Here is a 23,750-nt window from a genome sequence, read left to right on the forward strand (position 1 = left end):
GGTGCGGACAAGGAGGTCTTTATATGGGACCTGCGTAACATTACAGTTTTGGTCCACTTGGACAAGTATTGTACCAGTGTAGGTGTATCAAGTACCTGGCCAACAAACCTCCTAGGTCTGTTGTATAACATGGATGATGGCTACATGTAAGTAAGGGGAGATCACTCTAAAAACCAAGGGAGATAACTAAATACCAAGGGAGATAACTTTGTCACTGTAATTGTGCATGAATATCAGTTTCAGCTTTGATAACTGTGTATAGATATATATAAACATACATAGCTGTAATTGTAAAGGAGTATTGAATACCAAGCCCTTTTATAAACTCTTCAGTCTGTAGCTGCAATAATGTAGCTATGGACGACGGACAGACAATTTCTGACCGATGGTCGTCATCAGAGCTACGATTCCCTTCCATTGACGATAGTGTTGCAAAATAATGAACCTCTAAAATGCTACAAATAGCGGATGTTGTGCAACTTTGGAGTAATATTTAAACATTTATAATGGAATTTTAGCAATTTATTAGCCTACCGTTACATCTGGAAATCTTTAATTCGCACATTACAATATTACACTACTCAGAGTTGTCTCTGTAATCCGCCTGTAATCCGCCATGATACTTCTCGGAGAACTCTTGTGTGGATGCTAATCCGAATAAGGTATGCGTGACCATATATGGATGAAGCTACTACGATTGAAAAAACATTATCAGAGAGTAAGTGCACCTTACTTGGTGTAAGTATTTAATTTCAGAATGTTTGACATTGCTCACCGAGGTATATAACTCAAAATCTGTTGAATGTTGATAATAGATAACAAAATCATCAATTAACATGTGTTTTTTTTATCCGAGTGAATTATATTCATATCTTAATACTGCCCGATGTGAATCACATCGGAACTTGCTACACTATCGGCAATAAGGGACTTCATACCCTGCCGGAGAGCATTGTAGGCAGGGTATGAATTCTATTCGGTCTGATGTACCACATGGATGATTGCTTCATTAAAAAAAGGAAGGTAACTCTGATGATCATGTGGGTCTGGCCTCCTCAAACCTCCTGGGTCTACTGTACAGTACAAGTTGGTAAAGGGAGATAACTCTAATGATCATGTAGGTCTGGCCCTCCTCAAACCTCCTGGGTCTACTGTACAGTACAAGTTGGTAAAGGGAGATAACTCTGATGATCATGTAGGTCTGGCCCTCCTCAAACCTCCTGGGTCTACTGTACAGTACAAGTTGGTAAAGGGAGATAACTCTGATGATCATGTAGGTCTGGCCCTCCTCAAACCTCCTGGGTCTACTGTACAGTACAAGTTGGTAAAGGGAGATAACTCTGATGATCATGTAGGTCTGGCCCTCCTCAAACCTCTTGGGTCTACTGTACAGTACAAGTTGGTAAAGGGAGATAACTCTGATGATCATGTCGGTTTGGCCCTCCTCAAACCTCCCGGGTCTACTGTACAGTACAAGTTGGTAAAGGAAGGTAACTCTGATGATCATGTAGGTCTGGCCCTCCTCAAACCTCCGTGGTCTACTGTACAGTACAAGTAGGTAAAGGGAGATAACTCAAAATACAAGGGGAGTAGTTTAATGAATTAAAGGGCAGATAACTCTGGTTATACAACAATTGTTTAAGTATTGATGTTCCTTTATGTTAGCCTGTATCCTACTAAGCCTTGAGGATCACAAATAAAGTTTGTGCTAAAAGCACAAAGTTTGTTTATATTATAGCTAGGCTTATTTTAAGACATGGTCTTATTACAGGGTATGTATTAAGTAAGTAGTGATATAGCTGTCAGTGAAACTGCATGTACATAAACAATTTGGTTCTGCTTGTGTATTTGATAATTTTAAATGATTTTCTCCACAGGTATAACCACTGCTACATGAAGATGTTGCCGTATGGATCAACATTGGAATCCACACGTATCAAGGGAGTTCCTTTGTGTCACATGCATTCCACTATGTGGGTAGGTATTTTTATAAAAAAAAAATAAAGAAGATTCTATGCATGATGAATGCATCTTTGCTAGCTAATGGCGTTCAATATCATGATACAGTACTGTCCTTTGAAAAGGGGAGTATCGAATTCAATTGAAACCCTTGGCTAGTGAAAATGTATGAAGATTATATTTTTTTTTTATATTTCTTTTATTTTCAAACATTTTACATGGTACATGTATACATAAATAGACATCAACAAACAATCACTTGCACGTTATGAAGTATGAAGATTATATATTACTTCGATTCTTTCGGAGGTTCCGGTGTGACCATCCTTGATGCTCCGGGGGTTACATTCACTTTTGCTGTCTTCACTGATAGAGTAATGGTGTTATGACAAAGGCACATGACTAGCTGTTTGATTGATGTAAAAAAAAATATCTTTACCAATCAATAAAACTGACAAGGTGAGAGGAACTTCACACATAACAGTTGACAATCTACTTTATGATTTCAGTCCTTGGCCTACTCGGAGTGGCTGAGTCTAGCTTTGTCTGTTGATGACCTCGGAAGTGCTGTCTGTCTCCAGTTCCCCTCCTTTAACATGGAGACCGGACATGTCTCCCGCAAATTCATGCTGGTAAAGAAGCGTAGATAATCTGAAAACTGATGTTAATTAAGATTTTGTCTTTTCTGGTTCGGAAAGATATTGATTATGATGCAAGGAACACAGGGACCTGAGAAAGTGTTACAGACTACATGTGTTTTGACCTCCCCTAGTGTATATAGCACAGGGACCTGAGAATTTGTTACAGTCTACATGTGTTTTGACCTCCCCTAGTGTATATAGCACAGGGACCTGAGAATTTGTTACGGTCTACATGTGTTTTGACCTCCCCTAGTGTATATAGCACAGGGACCTGGGAAATTGTTACAGTTTACATGTGTTTTGACCTCCCCTAGTGTATATAGCACAGGGACCTGAGAATTTTTTACGGTCTACATGTGTTTTGACCTCCCCTAGTGTATATAGCACAGGGACCTGAGAAATCGTTACAGTTTACATGTGTTTTGATCTCCCCTAGTGTATATAGCACAGGGACCTGAGAAATTGTTACGGTCTACATGTGTTTTGACCTCCCCTAGTGTATATAGCACAGGGACCTGAGAATTTGTTACAGTCTACAAGTGTTTTGACCTCCCCTAGTGTATATAGCACAAGGACCTGAGAAATTGTTAGTCTACATGTGTTTTGACCTCCCCTAGTGTATGTAGCACAGGGACCTGAGAAATTGTTACGGTCTACATGTGTTTTGACCTCCCCTAGTGTATATAGCACAGGGACCTGAGAATTTGTTAGTCTACATGTGTTTTGACCTCCCCTAATGTGTATAGCACATTTTCAGACATTTTGGGGGGCTTGATTAGAATTCGGTAAAAATAACACCCCTGGTGTTCATTATTAGGTCCTTGCAAAAATGTCTGAAAATGCGCTATACACACTAGGGAAGGTCCAAATACATGTAGACTGTAACAATTTCTCAAGTCCCTGTGGTAGGGTATACTGCCCCAGTTCAACTATACCTGTATCTTTTTGAGCCATATCCCTCTCCTTGTCTATATTCAACATTATAGAAATTTAATTTTATTGTTAAATTTTTTTGAAAAAAAACAGGTCAAGTGAAATCTACACATGGAATTTGAGAATGACCTATTTAAACCTTTCTGAAAAAATAGCAATAAAAAATGTCATCTTTACAAGCCAAGATGGTTGTCTGTCAGCCATTTTGTTTTTCTGATCAGTCTTCCTGGTAAAAAAAAATTTCAAATTTTTTGATATGAAAACTTTTCATAACCATTGTTTTACAGGAAATATTTACCTCATCCCTGATATCGAGAAAAGTCAGTGTTAAAGAAACTTCATCTAAAATTATGGAAACAGATGGAGAACAATCAAAGGAAAAAAAGAAAAGCCCCGGAAAGGAAGTAAAAACTGAACACAGATATAAAACCTATCAGGAGACAGTAGAACATGCAATGTTGGAATATACCGATCGCAAAGTAAGAACAGAACTAAATATTTCTGAACATGACAATTCTAATCAAAGGAATAGTGTCCTCTTACATAATTCTTAGAGTTATTAAAATAGATCAGAAATGATCTTTTGATACCTTGATATATTTTTCAGGAAGCTTCATACAAAGAAACAGTGTATAAAGACCAGAATCTGCTCACCTTCCCTCTAGTCGCTGTTCACCGGGTACGTAGATATTAGATCTCCTTTGATGGCTATTTTATTGATTAATTCAATCCTCTCCTACAGTGAGGGTGAAATTAAGAAATTTCCAACCCTAGGGGTGATATTGTTGGTTGTCTAATATGAGGTTAAGAGATTCAAGAATATCATTCCGAGAGTAAGTAATTTTCCTGTCACATACTCAAGTTAATGGATGGTTATTTTTCTCCCATCATACTATTCTATTTACGCAGGGTTCAGTTGTTCAAATATTTAAATATATGAATGCCTATATATGAGCCTTCTCCCTAATGTAACATAATGTTGACGTGACATGATTGAATTGTCAACGTCAGTCGCAGTATTGTTAACGTGATGTCATTGTATTGTTACAAGAACATGCAATTTGTCATACCTAAGGAGAAATCACACCCTTGAGGTTGACAGAGAAATCACACCCTTCAGGTTGACAGAGAAATCACACCCTTGAGGTTGACAGAGATATCACATCCTTGAGGTTGACAGAGATATCACATCCTTGAGGTTGACAGAGAAATCACACCCTAGGGGTTGACAGAGAAATCACACCCTAGGGGTTGACATAGAAATCACACCCTAGGGGATGACATAGAAATCACACCCTTGAGGTTGACATAGAAATCACACCCTTGAGGTTGACAGAGAAATCACACCCTTGAGGTTGACATAGAAATCACCCCCTTGAGGTTGACAGAGAAATCACACCCTTGAAGTTGACAGAGAAATCACACCCTAGGGGTTGACGGAGAAATCATGCTTAAGGGGTTGACAGAGAAATCACACCTGAGAGGATGACATAGAAATCTGGGGTTAGGGGATATTGTGCAAATTAAAGATTCGTTGTCTGAGAACTAAATACAAGAGGTCTGAATCCCAGATATTTTAAAACTTTATAAGGATTTTCTATTTTGTTTTCAGGCGGAATTCAACCCTAACCTGCATGCATGTTCCTGGGTAGCTACAGGTGGCAGTGCCGGTCTTGTTCGCCTCCACAATATGTACAGTTTAGTTCACCCAGATACAAAATTTGTGATGGAAGACAAGTTATGACCCTCGTCCTTTCAGATTATAAACATATTATGGTGTCTCCTTGTCCAGCTTGTGTAGTCACTGCTGACTCAAAAAGCTGAAGCAAATTTAAAGAAATGTTGGTAGGCAGAGTGTCAAACACCAAAGCCAGTTGAAGAAATCAGAGCGGGTCAAAGACAAATTATTGGTTCAACATCAGAATGGGTCGAAACAAATTATTGGTTCAACAACAGAGCAGGTCAAAACAAATTATTGGTTCAACACCAGAGCGGGTTGAAGGCAAATTATTGGTTCAACATCAGAACGGGTCAAAGACAAAATATTGGTTCAACACCAGAGCTGGTTGAAGTCAAATTATTGGTTCAACATCAAAGTGGGTCGAAGATAAATTATTGGTTCAAAATCAAAGTGGGTTGATGGCAAATTATTGGTTCAACACCAGAGTGGGTTGAAAACAAATTATTGGTCAGACTATCAGAGAAGTTTAGTCAAGCAGACTGTTTGTGTTGCTCTGTTCTACCAGAGGTTCTGTCAGTTAGCTGTGGAAGGTTATTGGCAAAATATGGGTACGATGTGCCCGAAACTGTCACAACTATTCCAGTAAGTTATCTACCCAACAGGAGGACTTCAGGTTTGTCAAATAGGGACCAACATCAAGATTATTTTATCAAAACATAAAGGACATATTTTCTTCCATACCAACATGCATATGATGTTTGTATTTCTGGAGTCCTCCTGAAGGATATGTACTCTACTGGTATAGCCCTCAGAAGCAGTAGGCAAAAGGATTTGTTTGTAATACTATGCATGTTGGTCTCAACAACTATCAGGTGATATTGTATTTTAAACCATCATGTTTTAGACTCCACCATTACATCATTACACTTTAAGAAGTCTGTCAGTCTTTTTAAGTTAATATATCAAAAGTCTTTGTACTTTTTAGTGAATTAAAAGTTAGTCTATCTTTGTAAAGATATTTTCTGTTAGATTTTAAAGACATTGACAGTTCTTGTTCGAAATGTCAACATTTTAAGCTAAAGTGACATCAACTAGGTTTCAAGATGGTTGTGATGTAAAGTTACGAGGTTTACAATCAATGTGCAATAACTAACTTGTTTGGTTTATTTATCTGTTGGTTAATCACGAAAATATATAGTGGGACCTTTTATATCTCTAGAAACTCTAGGGTTCAAGGTAATCGAGTACCATGGTATACACTTTTTACTCTTAGTACTGAATTTTTACTTCAAGTTAAGCAGAATTTTTGAGTTATCGGAGTTAAAAAGTTTGACTGCATACATGTATCATATTTCATCCCGAATTACAAAGAAGACAAAATCTTAATGATTTATTTATCTTAAAAGTTTGGAAACTTTCTACAAGCACAAGTATTCAAGGGCATCATTAGAATGTGTAACCAACTATTCTTTTTATCAATGCATATCCAAGATGGCTTCCACATTGGTCAAGATTTAAAAACGTGGCACAGTTTTGTCCTAATTCTTGAAATAAAATTATCCATCGTCTGGCAATTATGATGAGATTTTGAAACCCAAAAACCATCACAAGACTATCTTAATATATATCACATGTTGTTCTTATTTTGAAATACAGGGAAACCGGTTATATTGGACACCTTTATATAGTGGAGGCCTGTCCATAACGGACAATTTAGGAATCCCCAATGAAAATCACAATTATATAAATATGACATATATAGCAGACACCTCCGTAATTAGATACTGACGTTTATCCATAAATTGGTAAAAATTCTGTATAACAGACTTAAAGTGTTGAAAAATTACAAAAACCATCCAGACCTTGTCTTCTCAAACAACATTTAATAGTGATTATTTTCCAATAGCCTCTGCCTTTTGGGGGCTGAGATAGCAATTCTGCTCCTGTGCGCTAAATATGCCTCGTTTCAAAGAGAAACAAAGTTGCTAATCATGCAAATGAGCCAGTCTTACCATGCGTGAGAAACCTCTTGAAAAATTACGAAAACCAACAAAATCTCATCTTTCAACCATCATGAATTATTTGCCTTTTGTCACAGTATTTTTTGTAAAACTCAACCAGTTATCTAAAATACTTAATGCTATTCACTGAATACCATATTTTAAGTATCAATTGATGTTTTATGACTTATATTTACTGTTAATTACTTTTCACCTGAGGATTTTAATAAAAGAGAAGAAATACTTTATAAGCATTTTTGTTTTTAGTTTTGTTGATCACCTCTTATTGCCTGTATATCTGAATAAATTTGCTGGGTTTATCACACCACGCATAGCCAAGGTCATTTTAAGGTGGTGTCTTCTTGTAGTAGTTGGTGACCACCTTACTGAACAACATACAGGAGGCCTGTTGCATGCCATCCAGAGCAATTCGTGTAAAGTGTCTTTCCCAAGGATACAAACACGGCAGCAGAAACGTTAACCAGGCCTTTACAGGCCTTGTAAAAAGAGTTATTGCCCTTTGTTTGCTTGACACAATAATCTCTCAGTAATTTTACAGTTCCCTTTGAAGCTTGGTATGCTTTATAATGATAAAATGTTATTGTGTTGTCACTACCCTGTTTATCATTTTGAGAATATGACATTACCTGGATTTTACATGAAGGGTATTGTAGATGAAGGATATATTGTAGATGAAGGATAATGAAGATAAAGGATATTGAAGATGAAGGATATTGTAGATGAAGAGTATTGTAGATGAAGGGATATTGTAGATGAAGGATATATTGTAGATGAAGGATAGTTTAGGTAAAGGATATTGTAGATGAAGGATATTGTAGATGAAGGATATTGAAGATGAAGAATATTGTAGATGAAGGATATTGAAGATGAAGGATATTGTAGATGAAGGGATATTGTAGATGAAGGGATACATATTGTAGATGAAGGATATTGTAGATGAAGGGATATTGTAGATGAAGGATAGTTTAGGTAAAGGATATTGTAGATGAAGGGATACATATTGTAGATGAAGGATATTGTAGATGAAGGGATATTGTAGATGAAGGGATATTGTAGATGATGGATATTGTAGATGAAGGGATATTGTAGATGAAGGATATTGTAGATGAAGGATATTGTAGATGAAGGGATATTGTAGATGATTGATATTGTCGATGAAGGATATTGTAGATGAAGGATATTGTAGATGATGGATATTGTAGATGATGGATATTGTAGATGAAGGATATTGAAGATGGATAGTGTAGATGAAGGATATTGTAGATGAAGGGATATTGTAGATGAAGGATATTGTAGATGAAGAGTATTGTAGATGAAGGATATTGTAGATGAAGGATATTGTAGATGAAGGGATATTGTAGATGAAGGGATATTGTAGATGAAGGGATATTGTAGATGAAGGATATTGTAGATGAAGGGATATTGTAGATGATGGATATTGTAGATGATGGATATTGTAGATGAAGGATATTGTAGATGAAGAAGATGCTTACCCTTCCAGGACACCTGGTTATTTTCTCTTGTCCCTTTTCAAGGATCTTCGGGTAATTCTATACTTTCCCCACATTTTACCTTTTTCTACCTAAAAGTAGTTTTGTCTACATCATGTATTCTTAGGTTTGGGTCAGTAAGATGTTATAATTTAAATGTTAAGCCAGATGGATTACACCATCTCAGATTATTACAAACATTTCAATCCTTATCTAAATTAGAGAGATACATTGAATGAAATGGTCTTTGTTGGTCTTTTATCATTATTTCTCTGTAGTTACTTCCCTCTGGTCTTTGAACTAGTTGTACATACTTTGAGACTGATAGAAATAATAAGACAGATGCTGAATTTTCAAATATGATAGATAAATTTATCATTGTCATTTCTTGAAAATGCTGTAAAGATCTTTCTGCAATTTTCTATCCAAGCACCGCTTTGTGCTATGCATGTTTCAATTTCAGTTAAATATTGCAGTTGAAAGATTCAAATGAGTTAGCAATATAAATTTACAGTATTTACCCTGCAATAAGCCCTTTCTTAATTGGTAATAAACCCATTCCTTTTTATTTCAGGTAGGAGTAATCTTTCCTAATTTGTTTCAAATGTACCATATTTATCATACAAAAGCCAATGTCTGATAATCAATCCGATCCTATTTATTGCAGTTGATTTGAAATCTCCCATTGTCAGTAAAATGTGACCAGGTGAGGTATCCTGCTGGGTGTTATCAGCTGTATGCTTCAGTGTGATAGCACTATAATGTTATAACTCCTGGAGTATCAAGGATGCGGCCAAATTTTAGTCCAGAGATGGTATGTGGCCCTCTGAGCTTATTGTAGGATAAATATATATTCCATATTATGTTTAAAATCTAAAATAAAGCCAACACCAGCTTATTCAAGCACAGCAACTAAACTTACCTTTTTAACTAAAGGAACAACTCAACTAAGTAATTAATTTATAAATATTTTAATTTTCATCTGTAAAAAATATTTTATAAATATTATTATTTTGCAGTAATAATTTCTATAACTCTATCACCATAAACATTTTAAATGTTTAATTAATACAATATTCTAATATACATGTAATTAATTATCATAATTAATATAAATAATCATAATGTAATTCAACTAGGTAATAAATAGTAAATAATGATATATAGCATACAAAAATATTACAAAACAATGTTCAGGTATGAGGTTTTTTTCCATCATTGAACATAAACATTTAAAGTGAAAAGAGAAAAGGATGGATTCGATCTTCCTTTACTTTTGAAATAATATTATGTCAACAATCGAGATTAAGTTATTCCTATTTGTTGATTGCTTTATCAGTATGTATAATTGTAAAATGCAATGACTTCTAATTTCAGATAATGTTAATGGAAGAAATATAATGATTTTATCAAATTTACAAAATAAGGGACGGAATATGATATTTTTATAATACCATACAGGTAGAAGGTTTGTATATTATAATACAATGTATGGAACATTATTAATAAATAAGACAAAATATTTTATGATTATCATAAATTGACAGTATATAACATGTATATGAATATAAAACAAAAGAAAGATTTTTATATAATAATGGACAGAATTTAGAGCAGAAAGTTCAATCCTCTCCTGACATTTCGTTGCATATTACAAATTCTACTTTCCTGAACAATATCAGTAGAAAACCTTATAGGAAGGGAGATAACTCATTGTAAGATATATTTCATACCATATATTTTATACAGGTCTTCTGAAGTAGAGATATATTCTTTTTTCTGATTTAAAATGCAAGGATTGTTTTCAGAGTTAAAGCCAATAAATCAACTTGTACGCAAGACAGAGCCCCCGATAACATAAACCCAATTAATTAACTTGTACAACAAAAATCTCATGCTCCAATATATGGAAAGAAGCCATTATATGTATATCACAGATCTTTGATGACTAGCAAGTTATCAGCACACTGTATTCTTGGATATGTTGTTATCTGGACAGTTTTCTTAGAAACAATTTATAACATATATTCACAAAAATACCTTAATTAGAAAAAGTTACACTCAATATGTAAACTTTTTCTCTTTTTAATCAGACAATTTAGTTTACATACTAAAGACCAAAACTTATACATATACAATGTACTAGATTTTATTTCTCCCAAAAATATCAGTATCTTAGACATTCATTCTTATTAATCAAATCATATTGCATATTCTGAAAAAAAAAAATTCAAACTTGCTGGCCACAATTTTACTTCTTCCTTAGTTAAGATAGTTTTGTCCATATCAATATTTTCTTTTAAAACTTGAATGATTTTCTGAATTTGAAATATAACATTAAATAGTTATTTGATTTCAACAAAATTTTGTATTTTTAAAGGTTTTAATGACCACTAAAAATGAAAATATAATTCTGTGTCAAAATTTAAATATTTATATTTTCCATAAAATTAAAAACTGAAAACTGAAATATTGGTACATCAGAAAAACGAGCAGATTTGTTCTCAAGCGAACACTAATATACTTCTGTTCTCTGTATAATGTATGAAATGAAAATGTTTATTATGAACTTTTAAGTATTATAAACCCATGATAACATCTTCACAGACAAATTTTGTAAGACTAGTATAGTGCTATATCTGGCAAAAATGTCCATGTTTGCTCCTCTTAATGAAATGATTCCACACCAAGTCTATTGTCTTGCACATCTCCCGCAAGAGTTTTAATTCAACATTTCTTTAATCTTCTTTGTTCATACTTAGTTAAAGTTGAGCACTGAATACATTCAACATTTACTAAGTGATAATAATGTTACACGGAGGAATATCACTGTCAATTAAGGAGAAGACAACTGTGTCTTCTTTAAGAAAACATGTCACTGAATAACCACCAGATATCCTGTTAATTAAACAAGTTACTTCCCTTTATTTGGGTAAGATAATTGGTTATCTCCCCTTGTCGCTCCTGCATTTTGCAAGGTGTCATCACACATTCTTAACCTCCTTAGCCAATTAAGTGGTGCTCTCCCTTTTGAACATAAGGGGTTAACTCCCTTTTCATCGCAGTCACATTTACCTCCCAATTTCTCCTCAGTTAAGGGCAGACTGATTGTATCAAACTTTATGATAAATTATCTCCCTTGCCAACAAGTTTTCACAATCACATTGCTTCTAGGATCTTGGAAGGTTACACAGAGTCAATATATTAATTCTCCTATGGACGGCCAATGTCATGAATCTCCTCGTACCTTTATTCCTCTTATCTGAAAAATAGAAACACAAAATCACTTAAGAACATTATTGTACTAGAATTTGCAAGGAGGAAAATCCAGCTGCTAAAAATGTTACGTTATCAAAACATCACCAGTTATATAATCAATAAAGCATTAATGATACAATATTTTTGATAACAATATGTAATGTTATTCTAAACATTCTTTTTCGAGAGCATATTTCTGTTAATGGTTTCTATTTTGAGAAATAAATGACAGAAAATATGAAAAATGAATGTGATATGGCATAAATTTATTCAATGATTATTATTTTTGGTGAAAAAAACTTTCCTTCTCACTTTATGGAATCTGACATGCTGTTAGTAATTCAAGGAGAAAAAAATAACTGATAAAAATCATAAGGGTTAAAAATTTACATATATGTTACATTGGTATCACTCACTCCAATCTGCAACTTAAAGACATATATCAACCAATTTAATGACATTCACATGTTAATGTATCAAGACACCAATTTCCAAAAGAGGAAAACTAAGTGTTATAGAATTATCAATAAAACAACAATGTAGAGTATATATCATTTGTTTGTCAACAAAAACCAAAAACAACTTGCATCGAAAAAATGTAATACCTTTAATTCAAATTTAAGTAAGATTCAATGGACTGACGAGATGAATACACAGATTTTATATATAAACCTTGATATAATAACTCGTATTCCCTTCTTTTGCCAAAATATACCACGCTCAACTATCTTTTGGTGTCCACATAAAATCATTCAATGACATCCTCAAATTTTCCGTCATATCCTCAATAAGCCATGGCCAAGCTCCCCAGCGTGAAAGTTTATTACCATATCTATGCCAAAATAAGCCCCCTCCCCTAGTGTTAAAGTTTATTACCATATCTATCCTCCAATAAGCCCTCTCCCCTAGTGTTAAAGTTAAGTACCATATTCATCCTCAAATAAGCCCCCTCCCCTAGTGTTAAAGTTTATTACCATATCTATCCCCAAATAAGCCCTCTCCCCTAGTGTAAAAGTTAAGTACCATATTCATCCTCAAATAAGCCCCCTCCCCTAGTGTTAAAGTTTATTACCATATCTATCCTCCAATAAGCCCTCTCCCCTAGTGTTAAAGTTTATTACCATATCTATCCTCAAATAAGCCCCCTCCCCTAGTGTTAAAGTTTATTACCATATCTATCCTCCAATAAGCCCTCTCCCCTAGTGTTAAAGTTTATTACCTTATCTATCCTCAAATTAGCCCTCTCCCCTAGTGTTAAAGTTTAGTACTGTATCTATCCTCCAATAAGCCCCCTCCCCTAGTGTTAAAGTTTATTACCATATCTATCCCCAAATAAGCCCTCTCCCCTAGTGTAAAAGTTAAGTACCATATTCATCCTCAAATAAGCCCCCTCCCCTAGTGTTAAAGTTTATTACCATATCTATCCTCCAATAAGCCCTCTCCCTTAGTGTTAAAGTTTATTACCATATCTATCCCCAAATAGTCCCCCTCCCCTAGTGTTAAAGTTTAGTACTGTATCTATCCTCAAATAGTCCCCCTCCCCTAGTGTTAAAGTTTAGTACCGTATCTATCCTCAAATTAGCCCTCTCCCCTAGTGTTAAAGTTTATTACCATATCTATCCTCCAATAAGCCCTCTCCCCTAGTGTTAAAGTTTATTACCATATCTATCCTCAAATAGTCCCCCTCCCCTAGTGTTAAAGTTTATTACCTTATCTATCCTCAAATTAGCCCTCTCCCCTAGTGTTAAAGTTTAGTACTGTATCTATCCTCCAATAAGCCCTCTCCCCTAGTGTTAAAGTTTATTACCATATCTATCCTCCAATAAGCCCTCTCCCCTAGTGTTAAAGTTTATTACCATATCTATCCTCCAATAAGCCCCCTCCCCTAGAGTTAAAGTTTATTACCATATTTATCCTCCAATAAGCCCTCTCCCCTAGTGTTAAAGTTTATTACCATATATATCCTCCAATAAGCCCTCTCCCCTAGTGTTAAAGTTTATTACCATATCTATCCTCCAATAAGCCCTCTCCCCTAGTGTTAAAGTTTATTACCATATCTATCCTCCAATAAGCCCTCTCCCCTAGTGTTAAAGTTTATTACCATATCTATCCTCCAATAAGCCCTCTCCCCTAGTGTTAAAGTTTATTACCATATCTATCCTCCAATAAGCCCTTTCCCCTAGTGTTAAAGTTTATTACCATATCTATCCTCAAATAAGCCCTCTCCCCTAGTGTTAAAGTTTATTACCATATACATCCTCCAATAAGCCCTCTCCCCTAGTATTAAAGTTTATTACCATATCTATCCTCCAATAAGCCCCCTCCCCTAGTGTTAAAGTTTATTACCATATCTATCCTCCAATAAGCCCTCTCCCCTAGTGTTAAAGTTTATTACCATATCTATCCTCCAATAAGCCCTCTCCCCTAGTGTTAAAGTTTATTACCATATCTATCCTCAAATAAGCCCTCTCCCCTAGTGTTAAAGTTTATTACCATATCTATCCTCCAATAAGCCCTCTCCCCTAGTGTTAAAGTTTATTACCATATCTATCCTCAAATAAGCCCTCTCCCCTAGTGTTAAAGTTTATTACCATATACATCCTCCAATAAGCCCTCTCCCCTAGTGTTAAAGTTTATTACCATATCTATCCTCCAATAAGCCCTTTCCCCTAGTGTTAAAGTTTATTACTGTATCTATCCTCCAATAAGCCCTGTCCCCTAGTGTTAAAGTTTATTACCATATCTATCCCCAAATAAGCCCTCTCCCCTAGTGTTAAAGATTATTACTGTATCTATCCTCCAATAAGCCCTCTCCCCTAGTGTTAAAGTTTATTACCATATCTATCCCCAAATAAGCCCTCTCCCCTAGTGTTAAAGATTATTACTGTATCTATCCTCCAATAAGCCCTCTCCCCTAGTGTTAAAGTTTATTACCATATCTATCCCCAAATAAGCCCTCTCCCCTAGTGTAAAACTGTAGTTTTCAAGTTTTGGGAGGGCTTTTCTGTTAACAACATTTAGCTTTTGTTTAATTGATGGTTCTGAAAAAATGATTTGTGGGCATGCAGGGTCAAGTATTTGCTGATAAATACAGGAAGCTAATTCTCTTTGAAATTGGTTAAACAATACATTTTGGGAAGGAAAAACAAAGTGTTATAACATGCAGAAGAATAAAAAACAAACAAATGTTTTCAAAAATAATTTCATCATTATCAAATAATAAATCCATCAAAAATTAAAAATCAACTTGGTTCAAAACCATGTTAAAAATGAAAATCGTCATTCTGGAACTTTCAAAACACGTTAGAATGGTATCAATGTTCTTATCAGATAATAAAGGTATATGGAAGTGAGGTCAATCCAATCCAAAGTGAGGCTGATTATTTTCAGAATGAGGCTCAGTGTTACAATTAAGGGCATGCACCTTATGGTACCTCAATATGCTCCTGGGACTCGGGAAGTACAGGTAGACTTTTCTGTATCTCCTCTATAAACCTGCTAGCTGGGTTTTCCATCCACTAATAGAACATTGAATTATTTAATCAGGTTGAATATTTATTCTAATAAAACAGAAATTGTATGACAGGATAAATTTTTGAATTGCATCAATTTGAAAATGCTTCAAATGTTTTAAATCCGTTGTCCACCATTTATATATAGTACTAAATTACTTGATCAGATTGAACATTTTTCATTTGAGCAATTCAGAAATAAATTGAATAATTGAATTGAATATTAAAAAAAAAAAAAAACTCAAATTCTGAATTATCTTTAAAAAAAAATATATCAAATGCATTCATCTGCATAACACTTCCCAAATATTTCATTTTGTTTAATCAAATATTTGAACAAAACATAAAATCATACATTAAAACTTAAACATTAGATTAGTCAATAATGAAAAAAATGTGAATTCATTAATTTATTAATTAATCTTCGCTGGAAAAAATCTTAACTACCAGTTTGAAAAGTACTGAACGAAGGATGTACCAGGTAATGATGCTGAGTTGGGAGTTTTGGATTTGTTTGTAAAAGTATTTAATTAAATAATGCCATAATTTAAAACAATTATATGTACAACTAAACCCTGAAATACAAATGAAAAATATGACAAAGAAATCACCAAATAGTTAGTACAATACACCTTTTCCCTGTTAAATACTAACTACTGTACATACACAGTCCCAGTCCAAAGACCAACGGCCACAAAGAAATATTCAGAATTTTTCATTCAATTCTATTTATAAAAATATTCACTGTATTTCATACTGTAATTTCAATTTTGTCAATTTTGTTCTGCTTCATAAACATTCCCTATTTTTTTTCCATAGGAATATACAAGGGGGTAAAGCACATACACTTGTATATTATATAAAGTTAAAGGTTTGGTGCTTTCCTATCGAAATTCTTAGGAAATGCAAGAAACTGTTCTGGCACAGCAGCCTATAAATGCATGTATAAATGAATTATGAAACTGTTTTAGAATTACTTACGAATTCATATACATAATCAATAATCAGAAAATAAATTCTGTTTAAATTATCTCTAGCGTTGAGGTCACATAGAGACGGAAAATATTTTAACAACATTTTACAATTTTATCATTTCTTAATATATGCCTTCAAAATTATATAAAATTATCTGTATTCCACTGAAAAAAATAAAAATAAAATCTAATTCTACAAAAATTTCATAAAATTGTATGATTATTAGTACTTTGTGTGTTAGATAAGACAAAGAGAACTAAAGGTTTGACAGTCACCGGAAGGAATGGGATAAATATAATTGAATTAAACTACTCTATATTGGGAAGGAGACGAAAATCACCAGGAACATTTCTATCTAGATTACTGAGAATTATTCTGCCTATGGGTAATAAAGCATTTACCCTGACATAACAGGCTCCAGTTGTTTTTGTTAGTGTTTAACTTCTAAACATTTTTTTAGGGCCAGTAATTTATTTAGAAGACAGGACTTGAAAAAACTTATTCAATAAAAAATTCAATTAAAAATTTGATAATTTATTTTTCTTCTTTTATTTTTTTTTTAATATTCTGTAGTTAACAAAAATATTGAATTGCATCAAAACTTATTCAATTTATATTGCGAATAATTGATTTAAAATATCTTATATCCTGATTTTTGTAAAAAAAAAAAATTTAAATGTCAGACCAACAAAAAATGTATACTACAATTTTGAAATTAAGATCAAGATGTTTAAAAATCCTGTTGTTTCTGACATTCTTATATTTTGTAAAAAAAAACAAAAAACACAACAATATTTTAAAAAGTCATTTCAAATAAGTCAGAAATTGTTCAGGGTGCCACCTATAAATATATGCTAGATCAAGTTAGATAACTCTATTTGAGATTTACCGACTCTTGTTAGTAATTATAACTGAAGCCTGTTTTCTAACGGAATACTGCAACGACTGTAAAGACTATCACCCCTAGAAGCTTATGGAAGACAAAAATAGAACGGTGAAAAATATATCAAATAAATAATCATGCATACGAAATTGGAGATGCCGATCGTTTTAGTCGTTCAAACACGATGTTGATATATTCTTGAGTAAGAATAGATGTCGGAATTTTTGTTATATCTGTTGGTCCTGTTCGAGCAGTTTGGGGCTTTCCTTTGTAGTCTTTCACGTTTCTAGTGAGGATCCTATCTATAGCTTCCTCTGTTAAGCCAGTCTGCATTTTGATTGGTTAAAAAAATAAGAGATTTGAAATAAACGACGACAACACAGGGTATTTCTACTGGATTGAAAGTATGCATGTTTTTTTTGTTTTTTTTCAACTTTTGTTTTTGCATTACTACAATTTTTAATTGCATAATGTAGTTAATCATTCTCTGAATTATAAAAGTTAATAATTGTTTCCCATAAAATGGCATCATAAAACCAGTTTCTGCAGGGACTTACCAACATTCCAAAATATTATCACCTTAATGGTGTTAAATGTAAGCCTGAACAAATGTATTGATAATTAATAATTATATTGCCAATTTAAGAAAGGGGTGTTGAAATTGAAGTTGTTCAATAAGACTGATGCCAAACACCATCCAAATCCAGCTCTCTGGTCCCATTGGGAGCCCCACATGGAAACAATGAGACAGTGTTGATTAATTTCTGGGATTTGTACTAATACATGTAATAATATTCATGGGAAAAGAAAGAAGGCTTAAGTAACAGATAGAATAATGAGTCGAGGAATGCATGGGTTTGTACATCATATTCCATCACTAGGGTTCTTATTGAAATTCCTGTAATTAAAACAATCCTCTAGACGTTTAAATAAAGATACGATGTTGTACAGTTGGAAATTTAAAAGATTTCATATTCGTTTGACAGAAAAACAATTAATAGAATATAGCCAATTCCTGATGTAGACAAAGATATCTCAAACTTAAGAAAATATTTATTTCATTTGCAGTGAGTGCTGCAATTTAAAATATTACCCCATTGTTGGGAGATATTTCTGTCAACATCACACTGGGACAAGTGATTTTTTTCTCCCATATACTCTCCATTATTTAATTCCGTAAGCTGTAATGGTCGACATAAAATATCAGGCCACCACCAATAACATTTTCAGAATAAAGGCACGTTTCAGGTGTCGAAAGCCCAAGTGTTTACATTTTCCAATGCAAAAACGTGAATATAAGATCAATATGGAAGAAAAATTGTTCTGATATTCTTCTGACACCCAATATCCCGAAGATACCTTATTTCTTGTATCGTAACAGTAATATGACGTCATAACTTTTCAATATAACAGCACAAGAATGGTAAAACATGACGTCATAATAAGCTTTTCATGAAGAGAACATTTAGAGAGAAAAGAAAAAGATTACAAATGCCCAGTCATGCTTTTGAAACATTACGGACAGGATGGAGGAAAATGAATCATTTCTTATAACGACAGGATTATATGGTAAAAGAATCTCATTCTATGAATGATCGAGATTTTTTATAGAGATCTAATCATCGATAACAAGTCATTATGAGCTAAAGAGACAGTTTAAATATTATAATACATGATAAGTAATCGTTTCAAAATCACATCAAACACTGTTACATAGGACAAGTTAAAACAATGACAGTCAATATATACACCTATTGTTTACCACTTACATTTGGAAAATAACATGTACCAAATAAATTTCAGATTTTTTTTTTCAGAATGAGCCCATGCCTGAATAAGCCTGGGTATCAATACTTATTACTTGCTAACCAATACTAGCATTACAGGATAAATCAGTGTGAATTTGAAGAATTCAATTATCATTTTTCTAATTCATATGATGCATGAAGTTTTAAATTTGTATATTTTGCTTTTTTTTTTTTTTTTTTTTTTTACAAATGTAAGTGATGAACTTATTTTAATTTTCTTTTAATTTTTCAACATAAGTAAACAAACACACTTTTATATCAATAATTTTTCAACTGAGCTACTAGACCATTATTTTCTTTTATTAACAGGATCGCAATTATCAACAAATGAAACTGAATGTTATAAATACTCAAAGTTATATTCAAAATAAATTTCATAATTTTTCAGTTAAAATGAAAATTTCATTGTGTTGAATTGAATCTTGTTTCACCAAAACCTGCATTTAAATTATGAAATATTTTTTTTTTTAACTATTTACAGATTATAAACAATTCTACCATTTTTTTTTAAACATTCAGTATCACCAGGATTATGATTGCCAGTTATGGGTGGTATGGATGAACACACAGGATGAGCTACTCAGCAGACATTCTGCTTCCAATTATATGTTTACCTTCGGAATATTTTCATCCCCATATAGTGTCTGAAATCAGGTTAGCCAATTTCAATGGAGTTAAGACATCTTTATCTGGTAAGTATTGTTTCAATATTCCATTTTTGTAAATTTGATCAAAAGACTGCTCCCTTTCCTAACTGTGTTTTTTAAATATCGTTTTACCATTATATTAGTTCTATGTTTCATAAAACACCCTCATACGACAAAAAAAAACCTACAAGTACGATATTAAGATCCAATATATAAATGTATGCAAATTTATTTTATCTTTAATATTGTGTAGTAAAATCCCCACATGGTTATTATTGCCAATGGATAATTAAGTCAGTTAAGATGTACAAAAAACAAATTTGATAAAATGTTCTGAAATGCAGGTGTTATCAGTTAAATTTGAAACTCAAATCTGTATGACAAGCTTTTATTCTTCAAACTGTGCTTAGAATTTTCAGTATTACAAAAAACAAGAGATCCCAGAGGGATCTTGGCGCCCACCATTGAATGATCTTTATAGGTTCCATGTCAGATTGATCTTTTCTCTACTTTTCCCTTCCTCTAAGTCTTATATTACTAATCTGTGTAAATTCAGAAACAGCCCTCTAGTACTTTTCAAACAAGGGGAACCTATATATAAAATTTAAGATTTAGCGATAATGGCTGTCTGTCTGCCATGTTGTTTTCCGATTGGTCCCAAAATGCAATACCAGGGACCATGGGGAACCTACATATGAAATTTGAGAAAAATCCCTTCAGTACCTTCTGTACAATAGCGATAACAAACTTCAATTTTCAAAATACAAGATGGCTGCCTGTCAGCCAGGTTGTTTTCTGACTGGTCTCAAAATCCAATATGCATAACTAGGCACAGAGGGCAACCTACAAATGAAATTCAGAAAGATCCTTTCAGCAATTTCTGATAAATAGCGATAACAAACTTCAATTGTCAAAATCCAAGATGGCTGCCTGTCGGCCATGTTGTTTTCCGATTAGTCTCAAAATGCAATATGCATAACTAGGCACCAAGGGGAACCTACATATAAAATTTCAGAAAGATCCCTTCATTAGTTTCTGAGAAATAGCGATAACAAACTTCAATTGTCAAAATCCAAGATGGCTGCCTGTCGGCCATGTTGTTTTCCAATTGGTCTCAAAATGCAATATGCCTAACTAGGCACCAAGAGGAACCTTTATATGAAATTTGAGAAAGATCCCTTCAGTGCTTTCTCAGAAATAGCGATAACAAACTTCAATTGTCAAAATCCAAGATGGCTGCCTGTCGGCCATGTTGTTTTCCGATTAGTCTCAAAATTCAATATGCATAAGTAGGCACTGAGGGGGACCTACATATAAAATTTCAGAAAGATCCCCTTATTAGTTTCTGAGAAATAGCGATAACAAACTTCAATTGTCAAAATCCAAGATGGCTGCCTGTCGGCCATGTTGTTTTCAGATTGGTCTCAAAATGCAATATGCATAACTAGGCACCAAGGGGAACATACATATGAAATTTCAGAAAGATCCCCTCAATAGTTTCTGAGAAATAGCGATAACAAACTTCAATTGTCAAAATCCAAGATGGCTGCCTGTCGGCCATGTTGTTTTCAGATTGGTCTCAAAATGCAATATGCATAACTAGGCACCAAGGGGAACCTACATATGAAATTTCAGAAAGATCCCCTCAATAGTTTCTGAGAAATAGCGATAACAAACTTCAATTGTCAAAATCCAAGATGGCTGCCTGTCGGCCATGTTGTTTTCAGATTGGTCTCAAAATGCAATATGCATAACTAGGCACCAAGGGGAACCTAAATATGAAATTTCAGAAAGATCCCTTCAGTAATTTCTGAGAAATAGCGATAACAAGAATTGTTTACGGACGGAGGGACGGCCGGACGGACGGAGGGACGGACGGACGGACGGACCACGGACCACGGACGCAGGGAGATTTGAATAGCCCACCATCTGATGATGGTGGGCTAAAAAAATGTTTGAAAATTTTCTGACAAAAATGTTGATCGAAACAAACAGCAAGAAAGCACATCAGTAACAGAATGTGCGACAAACATGCATCACAACGATCTCGGAAATTTTACCCACCAGTGGACCCGGAGTCCGACTAATTCTCTGTCTTCCTAGTTTGGACGCATCATCAGTCATTCCTGGTAGTGTCGTGGCCATAAAGCCAGTGGAGGCCGTGGCGGCAGGTGTCGTTGTTTGGCGGGTAAACGTCTTGTACAAAGGGCCGGATCTGCAGTGAATGATAGATAATTTGATGGGGTATTGATATGTAGTGTTTGTCAGGTAGTATCTGAGAGGATCTACAGTCACAGATTTCTCCAGGGAAGACAACGGCTTATTTAGTATATCACTATATATATTGTATTGTTTAACATAATAAAACCAGATTGGGACCGAAATTACACCAAGATTTAGAGGCCTACCTGGTAAAACAATTTGTCTTGTATCATAGTGGTATATGAAATGGAATAAAAGATATATTTACTATCACAAGGAAATTAATATTCAAAAAATATTTTGGCAAGAATGATTTACAATAGACACATTACAGACATGTAAATACATATATTTAGAAACCCTATCTTATTACAACATGAAGAAACTATGGCCCCCATTTGGAAGAGAGACTACAGATTTGCTATCCTTTTAAAGTGAAATTATCCATAAAAAATTTTCAATATTCATTAATAAAAATAAAAATTCAGAAGAAGGTATATCGATTTACTCTTCCGAGACTTCAAATTCTGAATACACCACTGAAATCTATTCAGATGGAAATTGTTCTTATCAATATCAAAATTATGAGAAAATTTAATGAGAGTGGGATTGAATTTTTTTTTTTTTTTTAAATTATGCCGGATTTCACAGGATAATCCTTGTAATTAGGTGCCAATGAAATCAGATCTCTCCGTAGCATATAACTTTGTATATGGTAGATATAAAATTTGTCGAGGAACAGTTAGAGTTCATACATACATGTTAGTGATACCTATAACTATATAAGTACTTGGTAAATGTTTACAACATAGGTACATGCATTGGATATATTTCAAGCGGAAATGTTATATGATATTGAATTAAATAATTAGTTTACATAAATGATATTGATTAAACAGATGTCTGCGTTTTTAATTATATCATAATTTTCTATAGAAAAATATCTTAATCATTTCATGATATATGCAATCTTTGATGTCTGGATATTTTCATTGACATCTTGGGAACTACAAGGGAGGTAATTTGATAGTACACTGTACATGTACATGTATATGGGTACCTTCCCAGAAACACTACGGGTCAGTAAATTCGCTAAATACAATGTATTCGACTATGGAGAAATGAGGTGGTTCTCAGCTGAATTATACATGAGACTGCATGAATATAACATTGAACAAGCGTAAAAATATTATTTACTTATTAGAATGACAATGCCAGAAATTTAATATTAGAAATACAAATTACTGGGTATTTCTGATAATTAACTTTTAAATGGCTAGACATTGAATAAGACTGCTCCTTAAGGCCATCATACTTCAAGACAAGAAAATTTATAAATAAATAAGAGGGCTGCCTTTAGAAAATTTATAAATAAACAAGATGGCTGCTGGAGGAAAATTCATAACAAAAACAAGATGGCTGCCAGAGGAAAATTCATAACAAAAACAAGATGGCTGCCATCAAGATATACCTGGATGTTTTCTTGTTGTTATTGGTTACATGGCTGCCAGTGCCTATACCGGCCAGATGAAAACTACTGAGAGCGGTGGAGTCTCGGTGTAGGTAGGGATTATTTCTGGCAGTGACGGGGATAGTGGTAGAAATGCCTTCTACATCACTCTCACTGCCACCTTCTTCAGAGCTGCGAAAAGCAGGGCCATTGTTAGTTAGCTTAGCCAATCAAACCGCAAGGTCAAAGGTTAAAAGGTCAACAAAGCAAATCACAAATCATCAAAATCC

General features: G+C 33.9%; 2 protein-coding genes across 34 annotated transcripts in view; one reads left to right on the forward strand and one right to left on the reverse strand.

The window, feature by feature from the left end:
- Positions 1 to 7,460, forward strand: part of LOC117316584 — a 28,257-nt gene extending 20,797 nt beyond the window's left edge. For both annotated transcript variants that reach the window (XM_033871248.1, XM_033871247.1), the window contains exons 16-21: positions 2 to 146; positions 1,878 to 1,977; positions 2,469 to 2,591; positions 3,821 to 4,012; positions 4,141 to 4,212; positions 5,146 to 7,460. In XM_033871248.1, coding sequence (XP_033727139.1) covers positions 2 to 146; positions 1,878 to 1,977; positions 2,469 to 2,591; positions 3,821 to 4,012; positions 4,141 to 4,212; positions 5,146 to 5,277 — 764 coding nt within the window. In that variant the 3' untranslated portion in view covers positions 5,278 to 7,460. The remainder of the gene's footprint in view (position 1; positions 147 to 1,877; positions 1,978 to 2,468; positions 2,592 to 3,820; positions 4,013 to 4,140; positions 4,213 to 5,145) is intronic.
- A 2,462-nt stretch (positions 7,461 to 9,922) lies between these two features.
- Positions 9,923 to 23,750, reverse strand: part of LOC117316684 (cytosolic carboxypeptidase 3-like) — a 186,846-nt gene continuing 173,018 nt past the window's right edge. For 22 of the 32 annotated variants that reach the window (XM_033871403.1, XM_033871393.1, XM_033871419.1 and 19 more), the window contains 6 exons: positions 23,482 to 23,652; positions 21,873 to 22,023; positions 19,776 to 19,805; positions 17,499 to 17,680; positions 15,418 to 15,501; positions 9,923 to 11,987 (listed from right to left, as the gene is read on the reverse strand). In XM_033871403.1, the coding sequence (XP_033727294.1) occupies positions 15,471 to 15,501; positions 17,499 to 17,680; positions 19,776 to 19,805; positions 21,873 to 22,023; positions 23,482 to 23,652 (565 nt within the window). In that variant the 3' untranslated portion in view covers positions 9,923 to 11,987; positions 15,418 to 15,470. Of the gene's footprint in view, positions 11,988 to 15,407; positions 15,502 to 17,498; positions 17,681 to 19,775; positions 19,806 to 21,872; positions 22,024 to 23,481; positions 23,653 to 23,750 lie in introns of all 32 variants that reach the window. The other 10 variants (XM_033871392.1, XM_033871417.1, XM_033871398.1 and 7 more) reach the window with 10 other exon arrangements.

The sequence above is a fragment of the Pecten maximus genome, chromosome 18 (assembly GCF_902652985.1).
Source record: "Pecten maximus chromosome 18, xPecMax1.1, whole genome shotgun sequence".
NCBI classification, from domain to species: Eukaryota; Metazoa; Mollusca; class Bivalvia; order Pectinida; family Pectinidae; genus Pecten; species Pecten maximus.